At 42.2% G+C, this 25,275-nt stretch overlaps 1 protein-coding gene across 1 annotated transcript; it reads left to right on the plus strand.

Annotated features, from left to right (window-relative positions):
* The first annotated feature begins 543 nt into the window (after positions 1 to 543).
* On the plus strand, positions 544 to 23,910 carry gusb (glucuronidase, beta). The gene is made up of 12 exons (XM_082974777.1): positions 544 to 844; positions 2,058 to 2,243; positions 3,952 to 4,133; positions 5,038 to 5,180; positions 5,428 to 5,615; positions 6,774 to 6,926; positions 7,219 to 7,397; positions 9,253 to 9,399; positions 16,754 to 16,838; positions 17,497 to 17,673; positions 18,365 to 18,500; positions 22,798 to 23,910. Exons 1-12 carry the CDS (start codon positions 632 to 634, stop codon positions 22,959 to 22,961), a joined length of 1,953 nt encoding a protein of 650 aa, XP_082830903.1. The 5' UTR covers positions 544 to 631; the 3' UTR covers positions 22,962 to 23,910.
* Positions 23,911 to 25,275: the final 1,365 nt, after the last annotated feature.

Below are 25,275 nucleotides of genomic sequence, written 5' to 3' on the forward strand. Positions count from 1 at the left end.
GAAAGATAATTTGGCCAAAGTCAGGGCTGTACAGGACATTTCATATGCAGCAGCTGTTATTAAAGGGGTTGAGGGTTTGAATAGTGCACCTGAAGAGTCTATGGTAGTGGATAGGTCTAGGCTGCAGGGGTTGCCTTTCAACCAGCAGGATCCTTACATTTTAAAGATTAAGAAGGTGGATTGTATGGCTTTTATAGCTGTGGTAATTAATGGCACTGCCAAGGTGGAGAGAAGTTCCAGGAAGATATAAATCATAGTGATTGTGTTGGAGCGGTTCCCAGGGCTGAAAGATTTCTCAGCGAAGGACTTAAAGTGGAATATTGGCACAAGCCGTACCACCCTAGCAGGTCTGAGAAGGGAGATATGGAGAATTAAAAGAAGGAAGGAAGTGGGAGTTTTGTTAGTTTTGGCAATGTACTATTTTTTTATTGGGGTGGATTAATTTAGTTTCACTATTACTTATGGATTTATTTGTAATTTTGTTTTCAAACCATCCAGTTGGTGGCGGCAATACACCTTTATGGGTTGTAGTCCGCCATAAAAACCCCCACAGAACAAGACTTCCGTTAGAGCTGGTCATGTGACTAACTGCTGAAAGCTAAAGACGTGTGTTGTTAGCCAATGTGTGAAAATGGAGCCGTTTAGAAGGCTAGTAAAGTATTTAGTGTTGCTATCTGCGGTATGGGATGTCGCTCATGTTCAGCACGGTGGGATGCTGTTCCCCCGGGAGTCGTCGTCCCGTGAGATCAGAGAGCTGAACGGGCTGTGGGACTTCAGAGCCGACTTCTCCCATAACAGGAACTTGGGCTTTGAACAGGCTTGGTATAAAAGTCCCCTTGCAGAGGTAAACATCAACAGCCATGTTTAATAAACTATATTAACTATGTCAGGTGGATAGTGTGTTAATAAACTATATTAACTATGTAAAGTGGATAGTGTGTTAATAAACTATATTAACTATGTCAAGAGGATAGTGTGTTAATAAACTATATTAACTATGTCAAGTGGATAGTGTGTTAATAAACTATATTAACTATGTCAAGAGGATAGTGTGTTAATAAACTATATTAACTATGTAAAGTGGATAGTGTGTTAATAAACTATATTAACTATGTAAAGTGGATAGTGTGTTAATAAACTATATTAACTATGTCAAGAGGATAGTGTGTTAATAAACTATATTAACTATGTCAAGAGGATAGTGTGTTAATAAACTATATTAACTATGTAAAGTGGATAGTGTGTTAATAAACTATATTAACTATGTAAAGTGGATAGTGTGTTAATAAACTATATTAACTATGTAAAGTGGATAGTGTGTTAATAAACTATATTAACTATGTCAAGTGGATAGTGTGTTAATAAACTATATTAACTATGTCAAGAGGATAGTGTGTTAATAAACTATATTAACTATGTAAAGTGGATAGTGTGTTAATAAACTATATTAACTATGTAAAGTGGATAGTGTGTTAATAAACTATATTAACTATGTCAAGTGGATAGTGTGTTAATAAACTATATTAACTATGTAAAGTGGATAGTGTGTTAATAAACTATATTAACTATGTAAAGAGGATAGTGTGTTAATAAACTATATTAACTATGTAAAGTGGATAGTGTGTTAATAAACTATATTAACTATGTCAAGTGGATAGTGTGTTATAAAATCGTCGCCAAAAGCATGTGGACTACCAGTCCTGTTTGTTCAGAATAGTTATCTGCCACTATAACTTTTAATGCTGGTCTGTTTGGGGAACTTTGATAGGCTTGTCTGCAAACAAAATTATTATCCAATCTGTAGTCTGCAAACAAAATGATTATCCAATCTCGTCTGCAAAAAAAATTTTTTTATCGGTAGTCTGTTGTAACTTCAAACCAACTAAAACTGTTTGTTTCGCCAAGTCTTTGCATGTATTTTACCTAATACTTTGTGTAAACTGTCTTGATGATAATTTAAGTAAAAAAGATTGTAAACATTTGTTCTTATTCATTCTTCCCTCTTCTCTTTCTCTCTCTCTCTCTCTCTCTCTCTCTCTTTTTATCCGTTTGTCTAGACCGGTCCGGTGATTGACATGCCAGTGCCTGCCAGCTACAACGACATCACCCAGGATCCACGGCTGAGGGATTTCATTGGCTGGGTGTGGTATGAGAGAGAGGTGTTGGTACCCTCACGCTGGGTGTCTGATGAGGGAACCAGAGTTGTGCTGAGGGTTGGGAGTGCACACTACTACTCAGTGGTCGTGAGTATTTCCAAAAAATCTTCTACCATTTGTTTTCAGCTCCAGTTGACTTTCTGTTTCACTTGTGTGATAACTCTAACTCCACAGCCTCCTCTTACATGAGTTCATCTGCAGTGTGTGTGTGTGTGTGTGTGTGTGTGTGTGTGTGTGTGTGTGTGTGTGTGTGTGTGTGTGTGTGTGTGTGTGTGTGTGTGTGTGTGTGTGTGTGTGTGTGTGTGTGTGTGTGTGTGTGTGTGTGTGTGGAGAGAGATAAAAGTCGGAAGTTTACATACACTTAGGTTGGAGTCATTAAAACTCGTTTTACAACCACTAACAAACTATATAGTTTTGGCAAGTCGGTTAAGACATCTACTTTGTGCATGACACAAGTCATTTTTCCAACAATTGTTTACAGACAGATTATTTCACTTATAATTCACTGTATCACAATTCCAGTGGGTCAGAAGTTTACATACACTAAGTTGACTGTGCCTTTAAACAGCTTGGAAAATTCCAGAAAATTATGTCATGGCTTTAGAAGCTTCTGATTGACTAAAATTATATCAATTAGCCTATTGGAGGGAAGGAAGGAGACGTGTTCTGTCTCCTAGAGATGAACGTACTTTGGTGTGAAAAGTGCAAATCAATCCCAGAAAAACAGCAAAGGACCTTGTGAAGATGCTGGAGGAAACAGCTACAAATGTATCTATATCCATAGGTAAACGAGTCCTATATCGACATAACTTGAAAGGCTGCTCAGCAAGGAAGAAGCCACTGCTCCAAAACCGCCATAAAAAAGTCAGACTATGGTTTGCAACTGCACATGGGGACAACGATCGTACTTTTTAGAGAAATGTCCTCTGGTCTGATGAAACAAAAATAGAACTGTTTGGCCATAATTACCATCGTTATGTTTGGAGGAAAAAGGGGGATGCTTGCAAGCCGAAGAACACCATCCCAACCGTGAAGCACGGGGGTGGCAGCATCATGTTGTGGGGGTGCTTTGCTGCAGGAGGGACTGGTGCACTTCACAAAATAGATGGCACATGAGGAAGGAAAATGTATGTGGATATTTTGAAGCAACAGCTCAAGACATCAGTAAGTTAAAGCTTGGTTGCAAATGGGTCTTCCAAATGGACAATGACCCCAAGCATTCTTCCAAAGTTGTGGCAAAATGGCTTAAGGACAACAAAGTTAAGGTATTGGAGTGGCCATCACAGAGCCCTGACCTCAATCCTATACAAAATTTGTGGGCAGAACTGAAAAAGCGTGTGCGTGCAAGGAGGCCTACAAACCTGACTCAGTTACACCAGCTCTGCCAGGAGGAATGGGCCAAAATTCACCCAACTTATTGTGGGAAGCTTGTGGAAGGCTACCCAAAACATTTGACCCAAGTTAAACAATTTAAAGGCAATGCTACTAAATACTAATTGAGTGAATGTAAACTTCTGACCCACTGGGAATGTGATGAAAGAAATAAAAGCTGAAATAAATAATTCTCTCTACTATTATTCTGACATTTCACATTCTTAAAATAAAGTGGTGATCCTAACTGACCTAAGACAGGGAATTTTTACTAGAATTAAATGTCAGGAATTGTGAAACTGAGTTTAAATGTATTTGGCTAAAGTGTATATATATAGCTTCTGACTTTAACTGTGTATGTCACTCTGGCTACAAAGGAATAACAGTCCTATATTTCTCACTCTCTTTTTCCATTCCCTGCCAGTGGGTGAATGGAATCAAAATGACAGAGCACGAGGGCGGCCATCTTCCCTTCGAGGCTGAGGTCGGTGATGTCCTCCGTAAGGATCCAGGTGTGGCCTGCAGGATCACCATAGCTGTCAACAACACCCTGACTCTCCAGACTCTGCCCCCAGGGACCATTCAACATATTGACGACCCCACCAGGTGAAGTGACGACCCCCACCGGATTTAACTTCATTTCAATGTAAAAGTGTTGCATAAAGATTTGTTGGCATTTTTATTGCTTTGAAATGTATAGGAATGAAGGATGTAGGTAATGTTGTCAGTCTGGTGTAGAAGGATTGTTCTACTCAGTTATATCACCAGCTGGGTGTTCTGTGTGGAAGGAGTTTGGAATATTTGTTTTATTTCCTGTGTACCTTTCCTCGTATCTTATTGCTTAATTAGAGGCATGACCGGTATGGGAGATCATTACAAGGGGATGTATTTATGTAGAAATGTTGATTTTTCTATCTTTCATGCTTTTTTAAAGCATTTTATTTAAGTTGGGAGGAATCTCACATTGGCAGACACTAATTTTAGATGTTCTGGAGACCAAACCTAGAACGGCTAAGGTTGAGGAAAGGTTGAGGCTAAGGTTGAGGCTAAGGTTGAGGCTAAGGTTGAGGCTAAGTAAGCAACAATGCATTTTCTGATGTTTTGAGGGGGGGTAGAAAAAATCTTGTTTCGGAATACAAATGTAAACATATATATTGTCTACAGGTATACTGCTGACTATGTTGTGTCTATATATATATATTGTCTACAGGTATACTGCTAACTATGTTGTCTATATATATATATTGTCTACAGGTATACTGCTGACTATGTTGTCTATATATATTGTCTACAGGTATACTGCTAACTATGTTGTCTATATATATATATTGTCTACAGGTATACTGCTGACTATGTTGTCTATATATATATATTGTCTACAGGTATACTGCTAACTATGTTGTCTATATATATATATTGTCTACAGGTATACTGCTGACTATGTTGTCTATATATATATATTGTCTACAGGTATACTGCTGACTATGTTGTCTATATATATTGTCTACAGGTATCCTGCTAACTATGTTGTACAAAACACCAACTTTGACTTCTTCAACTATGCTGGTTTGCATCGTCCTGTTCTACTGTATACCACCCCTAAGGCGTATGTTGATGACATCACAGTGCTGACAACCTTTGCTGACAACATTGGTGAGTACAACAACAACAAAAGATTTTCTCATCCACTTGCTCGAGTGATAGTTTAGGTCTTTTCATTCCCCAGTTTATCCATACCCTGTTTACACTATCGTGACGACCAAAACCATACTGTGCTGACTTGGCTATTTCCTTATCACATTGTCCTTTTTCTGCATGATTCCAGTAACTATGGAATAGTGTGAAAAATGGCACTAGTGTACTAAGGTGTTGGTCTCTCCTGTTCTGCCCTTTGGTGTAGGGCTCATCAGTTACCAGGTGTCAGTGCTGGGCAGTCCCAACTCCACGCTGAAGGTGACCCTCTCGGACAAAGATGGCCACTCTGTGGCCTCCTCCACTGGACCGTCTGGGGTCCTCAAAGTGACGGACGTCAGCCTGTGGTGGCCGTATCTAATGCATGAGAGCCCAGGTTATCTGTATTCTATGGAGGTAAGTTGGGCTATGTTGTAAGTCTTAGATGATCCACTGTCTGTTCCTTTTTAGTGTTTGTTTTTAATGTAACTTTTTATCAAATGTACGTGAACTACCATGACATTTTAATTATACTGAACAAAAATATAAACGCAACATATAAAGTGTTGGTCCCATGTTTCATGAGCTGAAATAAAAGATCCCAGAAATTTTCCAGACCTACCAAAAATATTATTTCTTTCAAATGTTGTGCACAAATTTCTTTACATCCCAGTTAGTGAGCATTTCCTTTGCCAAGATAATCCATCCACCTGACAGGTGTGGCATATCAAGCAGCTGATTAAACAGCATGATCATTACACAGGTGCACCTTGTGCTGGGGACAATAAAAGGTCACTCTAAAATGTGCACTTTTGACACACAACACAATGCCACAGATGTCTGGAGAAAGCGTGCAATTGGCATGCTGACTACAGGAATGTCCACCTGAGCTGTTGCCAGAGAATGTTGATTTCTCTCTACCATAAGCCGCCATCATCGTTGTTTTAGAGAATTTGGCAACACGTCCAACCGGCCTCACAGCCGCAGACCATGTGTAACCACGCCAGCCCAGGACCTCCACATCCGGCTTCTCCACCTGCGGGATCGTCTGAGACCAGCCACCCGGACAGCTGATGAAACTGAGTATTTCAGTCTGTAATAAATCCCTTTTATGGGGGGAACTTATTCTGATTGGCTGTTCCCGGCTCCCCAGTAGGTGGGCCTATGCCCTCTCAGGCCCACCCATGGCTGCACCCCTGCCCAGTCATATACAATCCATAGATTGTTCAGTGTATATTATTTAGAGAAATAAAAGCACTTGTTAAATATTAACTGGTTTGTTCTCCCTTTTCCGTGTGATGCGTCAACGCTACCATGAACATCGCCTTAGTTTCACAACTCTGCATCACACCGTCCCTACTTCCTGTGTTAATGGAAAGACTCTGACTGGAACAATCCTCCTGGCTAGGGCCTGTTCATTACAGAATGTAATGCAACATTATAGAATGTTCACATAATCATATTTTCTAGTCCATATATTTCTATCTGTCGTGCAGATTTGTTATTGTCAGCTCTACTCTTTCCATTTCTATCTGCTACATTCTGAACATTCCACCTCATCTCAACTGTTTCCAGGTTCACATGACGACAGCTAGCGAGGGTTCTGTCTGTGAGGATGTTTATGCTCTGCCTGTGGGAATCCGCACTGTGCAGGTCACCAACACACAGTTCCTCATCAACAGCAAACCCTTCTATTTCCACGGAGTCAACAAACATGAGGATGCCGATGTGAGTACTGAGTATTACCGCTAGAGGACAGCAAAACACTGTCAGTTTTGTCTTGCGTGTACAACTGGTGTCCTGCAGTTGTTCAGTTGTATTCCATATTTGCAAAGATATAGAAGTAATAAATGTTGACGATGATTTAGAAGTTATCGGTTTCTCTGTTTTTTTTAACAGAAACTAATTTCAGTAGTTCTGTCGTGCATTTTAGAATTATTTAAAGGGCCAATGGAATTAGGTGTCTCTTAAGTCTATTAAATAGGTCTCTAACTGTTTCCCCCTGCGTTCTGTGTGTCAGATCAGAGGAAAGGGCTTCGACTGGCCCCTGATTGTGAAGGATTTTAACCTGTTGAAGTGGCTAGGGGCCAACTCGTTCAGGACCAGTCACTACCCATACGCTGAGGAGATCATGCAGATGGCTGACCGTCATGGCATTGTGGTCATTGACGAGTGTCCCGGGGTGGGCATCAAAGACATGTAAGTTAAATTGTATTTGTCACATGCGCCAAATACAACAGGTGTAGACCTTACTGTGAAATGCTTACTTACAAGCCCTTAACCAACAATGTAGTTCAAGAAATAAGAGTTGAGAAAATATTTACCCAAAAAAATCCCCGGATCAAGAAAATGACATGACAATAACGAGGCTATGTACAAGGGGTACCGAGTCAATGTGCGGGATTAGTCCTGGTCATTTGTAAAGTGACTATGCATAGATAATAAACAGCGAGTAGCAGCAGTGTTAAAACAGGGCTGGGGGGGGGTGTCCATTTGATTAATTGTTCAGCAGTCTTATGGCTTGGTTGTTCAGGTGCCTTTTGGTCCTAGACTTGGTGCTCCGGTACCGCTTGCCGTGCGGTAGCAGAGAGAACAGTCTATGACTTTGGTAACTGGAGTCTTTGACAATTTTTGTTGGGACTTCCTCTGACACCGCCTGGTATAGAGGTCCTGGATGGTAGGGAGCTTGGCCCCAGTGATGTACTGGGCCGTACGCACTACCCTCTGTAGCGCCTTACAGTCAGATACTGAGCAGTTTCCATACCAAGCGTGATGCAACCAGTCAGAATGCTCTCGATGGTGCAGCTGTAGAACTTTTTGAGGATCTGGGGACCCATGCCAAATCTTTTCAGTCTCCTGAGGGGGAAAAGGTGTTGTCGTGCCCTCTTCACAACTGTCTTGGTGTGTTTGGACCATGATAGTTTGTTGGTGATGTGGACACCAAGGAACTTGAAACGCTTGACCTGCTCCACTTCAGCCCCTTCGACGTTAATGTTTTCCTGTCGTCCACGATCAGCTCCTTTGTTTTGCTCACATTGAGGGAGCGGTTGTTGTCCTGGCACCACACGACCAGTTCTCATTGTTGTCGGTGATCAGGCCTACTACTTGTGTTGTCAGCAAACTTAAGGATGGTATTGGAGTCGTGCTTGGCCACGCAGTTGTGGGTGAAGTCCAGGATCCAGTTGCAGAGGGAGGTGTTTAGTCCCAGAGTCCTTAGCTTAGTGATGAGCTTCGTGGGCGCTATGGTGTTGAACGCTGAGCTGTAGTCGATGAACAGCATTCTCACATAGGTGTTCCTTTTGTCTAGGTGTGAAAGGGCAGTGTAGAGTACAATAGACATTGCGTCATCTGTGGATCTGTTGGGGCGGTATGCGAATTGCAGTGGGTCTAAGGTTTCCAGCATGATGGTGCTGATATGAGCCATGACCAGCCTTTCAAAGCAGCCTTTCCAAGCACTTCATGGCTACCGACGTGAGTGCTACGGGGCGGTAATCATTTAGGCAGGTTACATTCCAATTTTTTTTATATATATATATATTTTTGTCCCATTGCCATGTTGACAGTTTCTGTGACCTCTAAAGGGTCAATAGTTACACGTTCCCCAGGGGTATATTCATTCAGCCGATTTTTATTTAGAAAAACATTTCTTAAACGGAAGCAAATGGAACGAAACGGAGAGGGGCATACCTGAATTTGTCCAATTTGTCCAATTTAAAAAACGCTTGTTTTGCCTCTGTTTGCTTCCATTTGGTTTGTAAACGGTTTCTGTAATGAATACACCCCTGGTGCAACATTTTTGAAGAGAACTTCAGGTGTTTTTCACACAGAACAGTGTGCCAGACATTTTTTAAAACACTTTTTTTAAGCTTGCTTGCATGTCTTTACCATTAACTCCTCAGTTGTTAATGGACGGTTATTGTTAAATTTATATACCACATAAAACGGAGCAATATTGTCAATGCTCAGCCATATACATCATGGATAGAATCTAGCGTCAGGTCTTCTGTGTCTCTGAGACAGCCATTAACCCTGTCCGCTCTCTCTTGTCCCCCAGCCGTAGTTTTGGTAACGCCTCCCTATCTCATCACCTGGTGGTTATGGACGAACTGGTGAGAAGGGACAAGAATCACGCCTCCGTGGTCATGTGGTCTGTAGCCAATGAGCCGGCCGCTGAGATGCCCCCTGCTGGATTATATTTCAAGTAAGAGAACGTTTAGCATTCATTCACTTTCCGTGAACGTGGGTCCTTGTTGTTTTTAAAATGCACATTCACGTTATGATGGAGTGATGTTGTAGTGAACAGATTGTCAGTTTAAAAAAAAAAAACTTACTTCCTCTTCTCGGTTCTCACATTAATGCGTCATTGGTGATGTCATAAAGGAAGGGAAATGGAGCAGTGATGGTGACCTCATAAAGGAAGGGAAATGGAGCAGTGATGGTGACCTCATAAAGGAAGGGAAATGGAGCAGTGATGGTGACCTCATAAAGGAAGGGAAATGGAGCAGTGATGGTGACCTCATAAAGGAAGGGAAACGGAACATTACAGTTTTTTTGTGGTTGCTTACACACTGGTTTCAGAATTTGGCTCATTGTGTCTCAACTCTATACACACACACACACACACACACACACACACACACACACACACACACACACACACACACACACACACACACACACACACACACACAAGCCAAATAAGACACAACACTTCTATGTCAAAACACACTTCTATGTCAAAATGAAACTCTGCAATTAAAACCTAACAATCCTTTTTCAAAATGGCATTTTTGCAACAAAATAATACACACATGCACCATTTTTTTTTAAATTACTCTTTCATAGCAGCAACAACACACTGATGTACTTTATACAAAACACTGCTGTCTTTAGTACTTTGTATACCTTTTCAATTTTGTCATACAGGCTTCTGTGAAAGATTGTTCCAGTACAGTACATCTACTCACATTTCAATGAACACAAAAATAGAAAGACTTCAGAAACAAATATATACAGCTTATTTCTTTTTGCCATTGCAGGTTTTTACAACAACAAAAAAACACAAAGAAAAGTAGAATTACAGTAATCAATACTATGTTACTGTAAACTCATGGAAACAAAAAGAATTACAGTGCAATGATTAAAAATAATAGTATTGTAAGGGATGGGGTGGATGGTTTATGGATGCCGTCTTCTGATAGTGTCTGGCAACATCACCTCATCCACATCACAAGCAATGTCATCCCTGGCTGGGCAACGGGGAAAATATCGACCCTGGACTGACCCCATCTCAATGTCTCCGCATGCCTCTTCCATCGCTTGCAGAAGAGGCAGGCGGGCATGTGGTTGGCGGTCATACACTTTCCAACACCAAGACGAAAATAATTCCTCAATCGGATTGAGAAATGGGGAGTAAGGGGGCATGTATACAACTGTTAAGTTATTGTGGTTGGTGAACCAGTCCCTGACCAGAGCAGCCCGGTGGATACTAACATTATCCCAGATGACAACAAACCTGGGCTGCTCTGGTCCGTCCTGTACAGCTGCATTATGTAGTGCATCCAGAAGTAGGATTATGTGTGCAGTATTGTAGGGACCTAGGGTGCCATGGTGATGGAGAACTCCTTGCAGATTAATGGTGGCACACAAGGTGATATTTCCCCCCCGCGGCACTGCCCAGGGACATTCACAACAGCTCTTTGTCCTATAACGCTGCCCAGGGACATTCACAACAGCTCTTTGTCCTATAACGCTGCCCAGGGACATTCACAACAGCTCTTTGTCCTATAACGCTGCCCAGGGACATTCACAACAGCTCTTTGTCCTATAACGCTGCCCAGGGACATTCACAATGTTTCTTTGTCCTATAACGCTGCCCAGGGACATTCACAACAGCTCTTTGTCCTATAACGCTGCCCAGGGACATTCACAACAGCTCTTTGTCCTATAACGCTGCCCAGGGACATTCACAATGGCTCTTTGTCCTATAACGCTGCCCAGGGACATTCACAATGGCTCTTTGTCCTATAACGTTCCCCTGCGCTGCCCAGGGACATTCACAATGGCTCTTTGTCCTATAACGTTCCCCCACGCTGCCCAGGGACATTCACATGGCTCTTTGTCCTATAACGCTGCCCAGGGACATTCACAACAGCTCTTTGTCCTATAACGCTGCCCAGGGACATTCACAACAGCTCTTTGTCCTATAACGCTGCCCAGGGACATTCACAACAGCTCTTTGTCCTATAACGCTGCCCAGGGACATTCACATGGCTCTTTGTCCTATAACGCTGCCCAGGGACATTCACAACAGCTCTTTGTCCTATAACGTTGCCCAGGGACATTCACAACAGCTCTTTGTCCTATAACGCTGCCCAGGGACATTCACATGGCTCTTTGTCCTATAACGCTGCCCAGGGACATTCACATGGCTCTTTGTCCTATAACGCTGCCCAGGGACATTCACATGGCTCTTTGTCCTATAACGCTGCCCAGGGACATTCACATGGCTCTTTGTCCTATAACGCTGCCCAGGGACATTCACAACAGCTCTTTGTCCTATAACGTTGCCCAGGGACATTCACAACAGCTCTTTGTCCTATAACGCTGCCCAGGGACATTCACAACAGCTCTTTGTCCTATAACATTGCCCCACGCTGCCCAGGGACATTCACAACAGCTCTTTGTCCTATAACGCTGCCCAAGGACATTCACAACAGCTCTTTGTCCTATAACGTTGCCCAGGGACATTCACAACAGCTCTTTCTATAACGTTGCCCAGGGACATTCACAACAGCTCTTTGTCCTATAACGTTGCCCAGGGACATTCACAACAGCTCTTTGTCCTATAACGTTGCCCAGGGACATTCACAACAGCTCTTTGTCCTATAACGCTGCCCAGGGACATTCACAACAGCTCTTTGTCCTATAACGTTCCCCCACGCTGCCCAGGGACATTCACAACAGCTCTTTGTCCTATAACGCTGCCCAGGGACATTCACAACAGCTCTTTGTCCTATAACGTTGCCCAGGGACATTCACAACAGCTCTTTGTCCTATAACATGTCGGCCCCGACTCCTGGTTTTAGCTACATTGAATCCAGCTTTATCAATGAAAAGGAACTCGTGCAGCTGCATCAAAGTCCAGGACTTTAACAGAAGATGCGTACACTCTACTGTGAATATGGTGTAACTCAACACAGGACTACAATGTCTACATTTTCACACAAGGGTGGGGTTGGGTCAGACACATTCAGTCAAAACTACAGGCTACAGGCAAGGCAGGCGCTCCCCCCTGCCTAGGTCACATACTGCTTTGTCTGAATGTATCTATGCAGTGCCAATAGGACACAATCTACTGCCATTACAGTGTAGTACAGTGACTCTTACTTGCACATAGAGTCAAAGACCTTCGCTATGACTAACGCTGTTCCTCTGAAATTGAACTCTGTGTACAGCTGATTCATTGTAAGTTGGTGTTGACGCAAGATGTGGCAGAGTGTCGACATACTGACACGGTTGATTATTATGGAATGTTGTGTGATCTGTGATTCGCTCTCCTAGTTGATGTAGGCGAATCGTGGTGTTGTTTGCCAACACTAGATTGACAATGGCCAGTTCTGTAGAAAATGCAAGAATATGTCATTGGCCAGGTTATTTTCTTTACATACTGTACACAGTAACATCAACTGTATTACATGTACTTCACAACACTACCTATTTATGTTCTCTGAGGAGCATAGACCTGTTATTGTAGGACTACATTGTATTGTACTGTGATGCAGAATGATGTGCAACAATTACATAGGTACAGTCTAGTGTAGAAAGTTGAAGACATACCTGTTCTCCAGTCTAAATATTATGGATGCTACCGTGTAGCGAGCGACCGGCCTCATCGTCAGGACATGATTTATGACATGGTCCACCAAAGTGGCCTTAATGTTGTCGTAAATATGTCTCCGTCTATTGCCTGGTCCCCTCTGTTCTTGTCTTCGTCCTCCTTCTACTGCTCGCTTGCTCTCTCTCTCTCTCTCTCTCGCTGCTTGCAAAGTTCTCTCAAAAGAGGTGAGCTTACCTGAGGTCTATTTGTAGTGCGAAGGCTCAGACTAATTGGTGTTCAATCACTGTAGAAGTGTTTTTGTGTGTGAGGGGGGTGTGTTGCCAATTTCAGGTATGTTTTGCATTTTGAATAGAAGTGTTTTCCCAATGATTCCAAGAGATTTAATTCTTGAACGAAGTGTCTAATGTAAGAAACAGTGTGTAGTGTTGCAGAATTGCAAACCAAAGTGCAAAGCAGAAAATGTTTGTACTTTTGGTGCCTTTTTGTTTTAAGGCATGGTTACAAAAGTTTTCATGCTTTTGTCTAAGCATTCACTTTCAGTGTGTAACCAATCTGCAAAAACTGTAATGGTGACATCATAGAGGAAGGGAAACGGTGCATAACAGATTGTAGGTTGTGTTTTTATTGGAGGACTACCCAGCATTACTGATGTCATAGAGGAAGGGAAATGGAGTATAACAGATTTTTTGTTGTTGTTGACCTTTTTATTTAACTAGGCAAGTCAGTTAAGAACAAATTCTCATTTTCAATGACGGCCTAGGAACGGTGGGTTAACTGCCTTTTTCAGGGTCAGAGCGACAGGTTTTTACCTTGTCAGCTCAGGGATTCAATCTTGCAACCTTTTGGGTTACTAGTCCAACGCTCTAACCACTAGGCTACCTGCCGCCCTAAAGATTGTAGGCTGTGTTCTTATTGGGGAGGATTACCTAGCATTACTCAGTGCTGCTTGAGGGGTGGAACCGGGCAAGGCCTTAAAGGCTACAATTTCCAAGGTATTTCAAGCAGCTTTGGTATTTACTTTACATCTGTAAAACCCACGCATGTGAGTGGGTGTGTACTTTGAATGCTCATTCATCAGATGGGAGAGAAGTGAATGGGTTCGTCTGAGCATGTCCTGGTAGAATGGATTACTAGCATGTGGAATGCAGTCCGAGTACTACTGAACCCTGCCCTTCACAGAGCAGCTATAGGTGTCCTTACATCAGCTCAGGGCAGGGAGTGACAGACCGACAGGAAAACAGCAGGAATTTCCTCCATGAAGTTTCTTCAAGTTACAGTACTTGACAATGTGGTGTAGTCATAGTCAACAAAGACTGTCTGATACTGCGAGAATGAGTTTGTATCATAGTCAACAAAGACTGTCTGATACTGCGAGAATGAGTTTGTATCATAGTCAACAAAGACTGTCTGATACTGCGAGACTGAGTTTGTATCATAGTCAACAAAGACTGTCTGATACTGCGAGAATGAGTTTGTATCATAGTCAACAAAGACTGTCTGATACTGCGAGACTGAGTTTGTATCATAGTCAACAAAGACTGTCTGATACTGCGAGAATGAGTTTGTATCATAGTCAACAAAGACTGTCTGATACTGCGAGAATGAGTTTGTATCATAGTCAACAAAGACTGTCTGATACTGCGAGACTGAGTTTGTATCATAGTCAACAAAGACTGTCTGATACTGCGAGAATGAGTTTGTATCATAGTCAACAAAGACTGTCTGATACTGCGAGACTGAGTTTGTATCATAGTCAACAAAGACTGTCTGATACTGCGAGACTGAGTTTGTATCATAGTCAAAGACAGTCTGATACTGTGAGTAGGGGTCGACCGATTTATGATTTTTCAAGGACCAAAAAAAGTCGATACTGATTTAATCGGACGATTTTTATATATATATATATATATATTTATTTATTTATTTATTTATTTATTTATTTATTTGTAATAATGACAATTACAACAATAATGAATGCACAATGAACACTTTATTTTTATTTTAACTTAATACAATACATCAATAAAATCAATTAACTCTCAAATAAATAATGAAACATGTTCAATTTGGTTTAAATAATGCAAAAACAAAGTGTTGCAGAAGAAAGTAAAAGTGCAATATGTGCCATGTAAGAAAGCTAAAGTTTAAGTTCCTTGCTCAGAACATGAGAACGTATGAAAGCTGGTGGTTCCTTTTAACATGAGTCTTCAATATTCCCAGTTAAGAAGTTTTAGGTTGTAGTTATAGGAATTATAGGACTATTTTTCTCTACACCATTTGTATTTCATATACCTTTGATTATTGGATGTTCTGATAGGTACTTTAGTATTGCCAGCCTAATCTCGGGAGTTGATACGCTTGAAGCATTGCGAAGAGCTGCTGGCAAACGCAGTAAAGTGCTGTTTGAATGAATGCTTACGAGCCTGCTGCTGCCTCCCACTGCTCAGTCAGACTGCTCTATCAAATCATAGACTTAATTATAATATAATAACACACAGAAATACGAGCCTTAGTTTCCAGATTTGACCATATTAATGACCTATCATCTTGAAAACAAAACGTTTATTCTTTCAGTGAAATACGGAACCGTTCTGTGTTTTATCTAACGGGTGGCATCCCTAAGTCTAAATATTGCTGTTACATTGCACAACCTTCAATGTGATGTCAATAGTCTGGCAAATTAGTTTGCAACGAGCCAGGCGGCCCAAACTGTTACATATACCCTGACTCTGCGTGCAATGAACGCAAGAGAAGTGTCCCAATTTCCCTAGTTTAATATTGCCTGCTAACATGAATTTATTTTAGCTAAATATGCAGGTTTAAAAATATATACTTCTGTGTATTGATTTTAAGAAAGGCATTGATGTTTATGGTTAGGTACAGTCGTGCAACGATTGTGCTTTTTTTCGCAAATGCGCTTTTGTTAAATCATCCCCCGTTTGGCGAAGTTGGCTGTCTTTGTTAGGAAGAAATAGTCTTCATACAGTTCGCAACGAGCCAGGCGGCCCAAACTGCTGCATATACCCTGACTCTGTTGCAAGAGGTGACACATTTTCCCCAGTTAAAATAAATTAATGTTAGCAGGCAATACTAACTAAATATGCAGGTTTAAAAATATATACTTGTGTATTGATTTTTAGAAAGGCGTTGATGTTTATGGTTAGGTACATTGGTTCCTAACCATAAACTTTTTTTTGCGAATGCTCTTGTTAAATCACCCGTTTGGAGAAGTAGGCTGTGATTCAATGATAAATTAACAGGCACCGCATCAATTATATGCAACGCAGGACAAGCTAGATAACTACACATGGTTGATGATATTACTAGTTTAACTAGTGATTATGTTAAGATTGTTTTTTATAAGATACGTTTAATGCTAGCTAGCAACTTACCTTGGCTCCTTGCTGCACTTGCATAACAGGTAGTAAGCCTGCCACGCAGTCTCCTCGTGGAGTGCAATGTAATTGGCCATGATCGGTGTCCAAAAATGCCGATTATGAAAACTTGAAATCGGCCCTAATTAATCGGCCATTCCGATTAATCGGTCGACCTGAGTTTGTATCATAGTCAACAAAGACGGCCTCACAGTATCAGACTTTCAGACTCACTTTCTTCTTCCAGGTCCTTTCTTCCTCACTAAGTCCATCTGTATCCCTACCCCATCTTGGAACAGGGAAACCATTGCTCTCTAAATGTTTTTGTTTGTCTTTTTCAGGACACTGATAGCTCATACCAAATCTCTGGATGTCACTCGACCGGTCACGTTTATCACCTCCAGTAACTTTGCCAGGGACAAGGGGGTGAGACTTCACTGTGTTTCTCTTGTTTATGATGGATTATTCACAGAACTATTTCTTTCTCAATTTGCTCGTCCTCGATTCCTCGCATCCTCTCCTCCCTTCTCCAAACTTATTGAAAGAGGTCAGAGGGGGAATTGTGGCCCTCTTCCAATACGTTTTCAGAGTAGAGAATCTGAGGAATCGAGGAAAGACTAACTGAAAAAGAGCCTGGCTTGTTGCCAAAATATATAGTAATTTATTTTGAAGGCATACCTATGCCCTGACTCAATCATCCTGGCTGAGGTCTGACTCTGCAGCCACAGTGACTCCCTGCTGCAGATAACTCTATAAGAGGAATGTTTTTACTGAATGTCTGTTCCACTCAGACTTACCGGGCATAGTTTATCAGTGACTCAACTAAGCACAGTTAAAACTGTAACATTTCATACATTACTATGGCAATTCAATGCCAATATATATATATATATATATAAACAAGGACCGCAACACTGAACCAGTAGTTCTATTTCTTCTCACATTGAAAACCGTCTATACATAGGCGCCATTTAATTATGACCGTAACGTCCATACATTTACAATGGCAATTCAATGCCAATGAAATTGTGTTGAACACAGTAACACTGCTCTTCTCCCCCCACCCCCCCACCCCCCACACAAGGCTCCCTATGTGGATGTGATCTGTGTGAACAGTTACTTCTCCTGGTACAGTGACCCAGGTCACCTGGAGGTCATCCCCTTCCAGCTCAACACCCAGTTTGAGAACTGGTACGGGAAGTACCAGAAACCCATCATCCAGAGTGAATACGGAGCCGACGTGGTTCCAGGACTGCACACGGTGAGTGTTGCTCTAACAGGACTGCACACGGTGAGTGTTGCTCTAACAGGACTGCACACGGTGAGTGTTGTTCTAACAGGACTGCACACGGTGAGTGTTGTTCTAACAGGACTGCACACGGTGAGTGTTGCTCTAACAGGACTGCACACGGTGAGTGTTGCTCTAACAGGACTGCACACGGTGAGTGTTGTTCTAACAGGGCTGCACACGGTGAGTGTTGCTCTAACAGGACTGCACACGGTGAGTGTTGCTCTAACAGGACTGCACACGGTGAGCGTTGTTCTAACAGGGCTGCACACGGTGAGTGTTGCTCTAACAGGACTGCACACGGTGAGTGTTGCTCTAACAGGACTGCACACGGTGAGCGTTGTTCTAACAGGACTCCACACGGTGAGTGTTGTTCTACAGTCCATGTCATGTTCTCCACAGGACAGAAACAGACATATTTTTAAAATAACATAAGGTATTGTCAAAAGCAAACAGACACGTGCTTGTTAAGATTTCAACGTCTCTCTTTGAGGCGAACAATAGTCTGGATTCCATTTTGTCAAATGTGTTTGAACAAAGACCTCTCTGTCAAGCACCTACCCTAGGCTTGAACACTGGTTGAAACCAATGCATTGAAAGTTAAGTGGTTGAGCTTGAGTGATCAATGGAAATAAACGTTTTTTTTTTTGTTTTTTTTTTACAGGATCCTCCCATGATGTTCACTGAGGAATACCAGAAAATTGTGTTAAAAAACTACCATGATGTGTTTGACCAGAAGAGGAAGGAGTATGTCATTGGAGAGCTCATCTGGAACTTTGCTGACTTCATGACTGCACAAAGTAAGTAGGAATTCTTAAAAACCTGTAGGACTGGAATAGATTGAAAGTGTCGTTATGACAGCCATTTTTGTAAAAACCTACCATTTGAAGCTGGTTGTCATGCCTTTGCTTGTTTAGCTAATATTGACTTTCTCTTTACTCGGGGGGGGGCTCGATTCAATCCGTATCGCAGACGTTCAGCGCTATAGCGTGATTTTTAAATTGAAAGGCAATGTTCCAGTGTTGAGAGACTGAATTCATGGTAAACTGCAGACAGTATGTCGGCTCAACCGGAAATTACCTTTTTTAAATTTCAACCGTATCATTGCGATGAACTTCCACCATATGGATTGAATGGAGCCTAGAGTAAGGGGAAAGACGGCAGTAGTAGGAGTTAGTGGTGGGGCGGCGGGGTAGGAGTTAGTGGTGTGGGGTAGGAGATAGTGTTGTGGGGTAGGAGATGGTGGTGTGGGGTAGGAGATAGTGGTGGGGTAGGAGTTAGTGGTGGGGTAGGAGATAGTGGGGTAGGGGTTAGTGGTAGGGGTTAGTGGTGTGGGGTAGGGGTTAGTGGTGTGGGGTAGGGGGTAGTGGGGCGACGGGGTATGACTTGGTGGGGTGGCGGGGTATGAGTTAGTGGCGGGGTAGTAGTTAGTGGCGGGGTGGCGGGGTAGTAGTTAGTGGCGGGGTGGCGGGGTAGGAGTTAGTGGTGGGGCGGCGGGGCAGGAGTTAGTGGTGGGGCGGCGGGGCAGGAGTTAGTGGTGGGGTGGCGGGGTAGGAGTTAGTGGTGGGGTGGCGGGGTAGGACTTAGTGGTGGGGTGGCGGGGTAGGAGTTGAAACTAGGCCAGTTCTTGAAAAGATGCTGATAGTGATGTGAATTATATTTAAAGCTCCCAGTGTTTGGTAAGCTCTGAGTCAGCAGGAATGGGTGTGGCACACAAGGAGGGGTTTACACCAGGGATCATCAACTTTATTCAGCCGCGGGCCGATTTCCTTCTTCAGCGGATGGTCAGGGGGTCCGGAACATGATTAAAAAATCATTTGTAGACTCTAAATTGACCGCAAGAAGCCCAAACATTTTGACTAAAATATAATAATTTCATACCTTGCTTACATTTTGTATATGATCACATCTCTCTACCATGCGTGGGAATACTTCAGAACAGATTTCTAAAATTAAAGTCACTTGGAGCTGATTTGCTGATGTTTTTACTAAGGCCGGGATGATACCAGTACCGCAATACTCGTTAGTATCGTGGCCAGGAAACAAAACACGAAATAAAATATGAATCGAAACACGAAGCCGATTTTTTTTTTTTTCAGTTCTTCTTTAAGGAAAACAGCCCTAATGTTGGAAACAGACATCATTATTTACATTTTAGTCATTTAGCAGACGCTCTTATCCAGAGCGACTTACAGTAGTGAATGCATACATTTCATGCATTTCTTTTTATTTTTGTATTTATTTATTTATTTATTTATTTATTTTGTACTGCCCCCCCCCCCGTGGGAATCGAACCCACGTGATGTCCCATTATGATGTCATCCATAGTCACATGTATTTATTTTCCAAGCTATAGCACACAGTATTTTACATACAGCAGGGTTTTAAAGGTCGGACTTGGGTTTGCTTCGTGTTTTAATATTCGCCACGGGGAAAAAACATTGCAATACTTGTATCGTCCTGGCCCTAGTTTTTAGTATTTTATGTCCCAAAAATGTAATAAGGAATTTTAACAAATTCCAAATGCAAGCTTCATAAGTAAGTGATAAATTTCAAGCCATTTTAACGTACTAAAAGACCTGTAAGGCCTATGCTAGTAATTGTTGATTGATGCCCCATTTACCTCGTGAGTTTGCAAAGTAAAGTTCATATTCTTGATAAACCAAACAAATTTTTTTGGGAGCTGCATATTTATTTATGGAAATCCTCTCTCCTTACAATTTGGTGTTTGTTCAGCACCCAAGCCAATAGCTGTACAGCAAATCAACAATCTGTTCGCTAGCTCAGTGGTTTTCAAACTGTTTGACCTGCGGGAAAAGGGAAGAAGCTTGCAACACAAAGCTGCCCAAATGGAACCTGTCATTACAGCCATAAACGGCAATGCATTTTCAAAACTTAAGATACAGAAATAAATTGTTTTACACCTGCATTATTTTTATATTTTTGTTGTTGCTGAAAGTCATTCATGTTAGCAGCCAATATCACTTCTCTGGAGTCCAGAGCAAGCAGAATCACACGGCCTGCATCTATGCAGTGGAGGTTGCAGGATCAGATGGACAGCATGGTCTGTCTGCACATTATCACTTTGGACAGCCTGGTCTCGTAGACTAGATGTAACGGTACGGAACACTCAAATTAGTATGGTCAGTGGTGTAAAGTACTTAAGTAGTACTTTAAAGTATTTTTACTTAAGTAGTTTTTTGGGGGTAATCTGTACTTTACTTTTATATTTTTGCTTACTTTTTGCTTTACTACTTTTTACTCCATACATTTCCCCTGACACCCAAAAGTACTCGTTACATTTTGAATGCTTAGCAGGACAGGAAAATGGTCCAATTTACACACGTATCAAGAGAACATCCCTGCTCTACTGTACCCTACTGCCTCTGAGCTGGAGGACTCACTAAACACAAATGCTTTGTTTGTAGATTATGTCTGCGTGTTGGAGTGTGCCCCTGGCTATCCATAAATTTAAGAAAAACAAAAACTCTGCCATCTGGTTTGGCAATTTGAAATTCTGTACTTTTTACTTTTGATACATAAGTATATTTAAAACAAAATACTTAGACTTTTACTCAAGTAGTATTTTACTGGGTGACTTTCACTTTTACTTGAGTCATTTTCTATTAAGCTGTCTTTACTTTTACTTAAGTATGACAGTTGGGTACTTTTCCCACCTTCATGAAACTACTTAGCCTACATTTTGAATGCCACCGCAGAAGCTTCAAGGCATCTTTCCAATTAAGTAGCCTAGTTTTGTTTGGTTACCTCTTCCAATGCATTGTGGGAAAGTGTGCATCGAATTCTACTAGATGAAGTTCCCGAAATGAGGAACATCCTGATATTTTATTAAACCATACTGGATTTTTGAAATGTTGAATACTATTATAAACATTCTATTTTCGCATACTGAGAATGCGTCACATGCGCCAAATACAACAGTTGTAGACCTTACAGTGAAATGCTTACTTACAAGCCCTTAACCATAACACTGCAGTTTTACATTAGTGCCTTGTTGCAAACAGGATGCATGTTCTGGATATTTGTATTCTGTACAGGCTTCCTTCTTTTCACTCTGGCATTTAGGTTAGTATTGTGGAGTAACTACAATGTAGATCCATCCTCAGTTTTCTCCTATCACAGCCATTGAACTCTATTTTAAAGTCAATGGTGACATTCCTGAGCGGTTTCCTTCCTCTCTGGCAACTGAGTTAGGAAGGACACCTGTATCTTTGTAGTGACTGGGATTATTGATACACCATCTAAAGTGTAATTAATAACTTCACCATGCGCAAAGGGATGTTTAATGGGTTTTTTAATCTACCAATAGGTGCGTTGGAAAACCTTCCTGGTCACTGTGGTTGAATCTGTTTTTTTGAAATTCACTGCTCGACTAAGTGACGTTACAGATAATTGTATCTGTGGGGTACAGAGATGAGTCAATGCAACTTATTATGTTACTTGTTAAGCACAGTTTTACTCCTGAACTTATTTCAGCTTGCAATTACAAAGGGGTTAAATACTTTTATTGACTCAAGATATGTCAGCTTTTCATTTTTCATTAATTTTGAGAGAGAAAATGAAAAACATAATTCCGCTTTGACATTTTGGTGTATTATGTGTGGGCCAGTGACGTCGAATCTCAATGTAATCCATTTTAAGTGCAGGCTGTAACACAACAATGTGGACAAAGGAGTGTGAATACTTTCTGAAGGCAGTGTGTGCTCCAGTCAGACTACTCCAGTCATGTGACTCGAGTGAGTCTACACCTCTGGAATTTGGTGTTGAATTTGTCGATAGTTCCCTGTTTGCTTCCCGGGGTGGCAGGTAGTCTAGTGGTTAGAGTGTTGGACCATTAACCGAAAGGTTGCTAGATCGAATCCCCGAGCTGACAAGGTAAAAATCTGTCGTTCTGCCCCTGAACAAGGCAGTTAACCCACTGTTCCTAGGCTGTCATTATAAATAAGAATTTGTTCTTAACTGACTTGCCTAGTTAAATAAAACCTTGTATTCTGTACAGATCTATAGTTTTTATCTATACTTTGACTGCTGAAACAAGCACTCAGGGAAATTAACCTTTTATCTCTCTCTCTGCAGCGGTGACCCGCGTGGTGGGCAACAAGAAGGGAATCTTCAGCCGGCAGAGGCAGCCCAAAGCTGGGGCCTTCCTCCTGAGGGAGAGGTACTGGAGGCTGGCCAATGAGACGGGCCTGCTGCCCACCTGGTCCAGGTACCCCTGCTACCTGGCTACGTACCCCTGACTCCACCTGGGTCCTATTCATTAGCGCAGAACCTGGCTACGTACCCCTGACCACACCTGGGTCCTATTCATTAGCGCAGAACCCTACACATTGTAACAAAACATTTCGAAACCTTTTGCAACCGAAAACAAAAACAATCATTTCTTATTTGACGAGTCCAGGTAGTCCTCCTCTGTTTTTGTTCCGTTTGGTGTCTTAACACCAACCTGTATGGAGCAGACTGCTTGACGACTAGAAACGCTATGAAGACCACAGCACGTAATTACCAGAACCAACTGGATCAATGGCTGCATTTACACAAGCAGCTCAATTCTGATATTTGTTTCACTAATTGGACAAATGACCAATCGGATCTGATTTAGTGGAAGAATGATCAGAATTGGTGTGCCTGTGTAAACGCAGCTATTCCTGTGCGACCCTCTGCTCAGACGTCGCTGACGCCTGGGTAGGTGTTTTACCTATCCGTTAACCACATGTGTTATAGCAATCTGTCAGTCAATGGGTGGATTTGATTATGCTGAGCTGCAGGACAACGGTCTATGGCTCGTGACGTGAACGGTCAAAAGCAGTAAGAGAGTCCTTCTCAAATCAAGCAGTAATCTGCGCTGCTCGGTCACGTTAGTTTTCATTCAGAAGGCAGATAGTGTTTTTATCAAAAGCAATCACTTTTGCATGTGAAAACACAGAATCCTACTCATTACTCCCATGTCCTTAACCGGTTCCAAAACAAATGCAATCAACTATCACCCGGTGCAAAACACGCCTACCCGGGCCAGATTAATCAAATGCCCTCATTTGAGACAGTCGATGACTTGGCATACAACCATTGGTTACAACGTCTGTCTTGCCTTTTTTTTGTAATTCAGGGATCAACCAGTTATATACATGAATGTGAATCATGATGCTGTTCAGTGTAAATAAATGGGAATGTGATGTATGAAAGAAAGAATATGCTTTTCTTTTTTTTTTTACTCGTCTTTTTATTTGTATTCATCTTAGGACTTTATTCAGTCTGAATCGCTGAATCAGATTGTGTGATAGAAATGTAAAGGACATATGCAGCGTTTACCGCGGACGTACAGTCCGTTCAGAAACTATTCAGACCCCGTGACTTTTTCCACATTTTGTTATGTTACAGCCTGATTCACACTACCCTGTAATGACAAAGCAAAAAAAAAACGTTTTTTTGAAAACTTTTGTTCAAGCATCTTCTTGGGTAAGACTCGAGGCTGTAATCCGCTCACCCACAAGCTTTGGCAGACGTATTTGGGGAGTTTCGGCCATTCTTCTCTGCAGATCCTCTCAAGCTCTGTCAGGTTGGATTGGGAGATCCTTGATGAAGAGATCCTTGCACAGCTTCACAGCTGTTTTCAGGTCTCTCCAGAGTTGTTCGATTTGGTTCAAGTCTGGGCTCTGGCTGGGCCTCTCAAGGACATTGAGACTTGTCCCGAAGCCACTCCCGCGTTGTCTTGGCTGTGTGCTTAGGGTCGTTGTCCTGTTGGAAGGTGAACCTTCGTCCCAGTCTGAGTTCCTGAGTGCTCTGGAGCAGGTTTTCATCAAGGATCTACTTTGCTCCATTCATCGTTGCCTCAATCCTGACTAGTCTCCCAGTCCCTGAAAAACATCCCCAGTTTAGTATGCCAGATATTGGGGGGGGGGGGGTTATGGAGTTCAGTATGCCAGATATTGCGGGGGGGGGTTATGGAGTTCAGTATGCCAGATATTGGGGGGGGGGGGGGTTATGGAGTTCAGTATGCCAGATATTGGGGGGGGGTTATGGAGTTCAGTATGCCAGATATTGGGGGAGGGGGGGGGTTATGGAGTTCAGTATGCCAGATATTGGGGGGGGGGGGGGGGTTTAATGGAGTTCAATTACCAGATATTGGGGGGGGGGGGGTTATGGAGTTCAGTATGCCAGATATTGGGGGGGGTTATGGAGTTCAGTATGCCAGATATTGGGGGGGGTTATGGAGTTCAGTATGCCAGATATTGGGGGGGGGGTTATGGAGTTCAGTATGCCAGATATTGGGGGGGTTATGGAGTTCAGTATGCCAGATATTGGGGGGGGGGTTATGGAGTTCAGTATGCCAGATATTGGGGGGGGGGGGGGGGTTATGGAGTTCAGTATGCCAGATATTGGGGGGGGTTATGGAGTTCAGTATGCCAGATATTGGGCGCTACCTTGTCACCAATCAGTCTTTGTTTTCCGGAACATTCCATTCATTCTGCCTGAGGCCTATACTACGAATCAGGTTTGTGGAGTTAGCGAGGTAACTTTGGTCAACTGAGTTCAATTTGGGATAACCGGTACCAC

This window comes from Salmo salar, chromosome 04, assembly GCF_965601325.2.
Source record: "Salmo salar chromosome 04, fSalSal1, whole genome shotgun sequence".
Taxonomy (NCBI): domain Eukaryota; kingdom Metazoa; phylum Chordata; class Actinopteri; order Salmoniformes; family Salmonidae; genus Salmo; species Salmo salar.

Bases quoted from the DNA above. Each gene is read 5' to 3' on its own strand.
- gusb (XM_082974777.1), top strand. From the start codon at position 632: ATGGAGCCGTTTAGAAGGCTAGTAAAGTATTTAGTGTTGCTATCTGCG. The intron at 2,244-3,951 runs GTGAGTATTTCC...ATTCCCTGCCAG, and splicing joins CACACTACTACTCAGTGGTC to TGGGTGAATGGAATCAAAAT. The intron at 4,134-5,037 runs GTGAAGTGACGA...TATTGTCTACAG, and splicing joins CATATTGACGACCCCACCAG to GTATCCTGCTAACTATGTTG.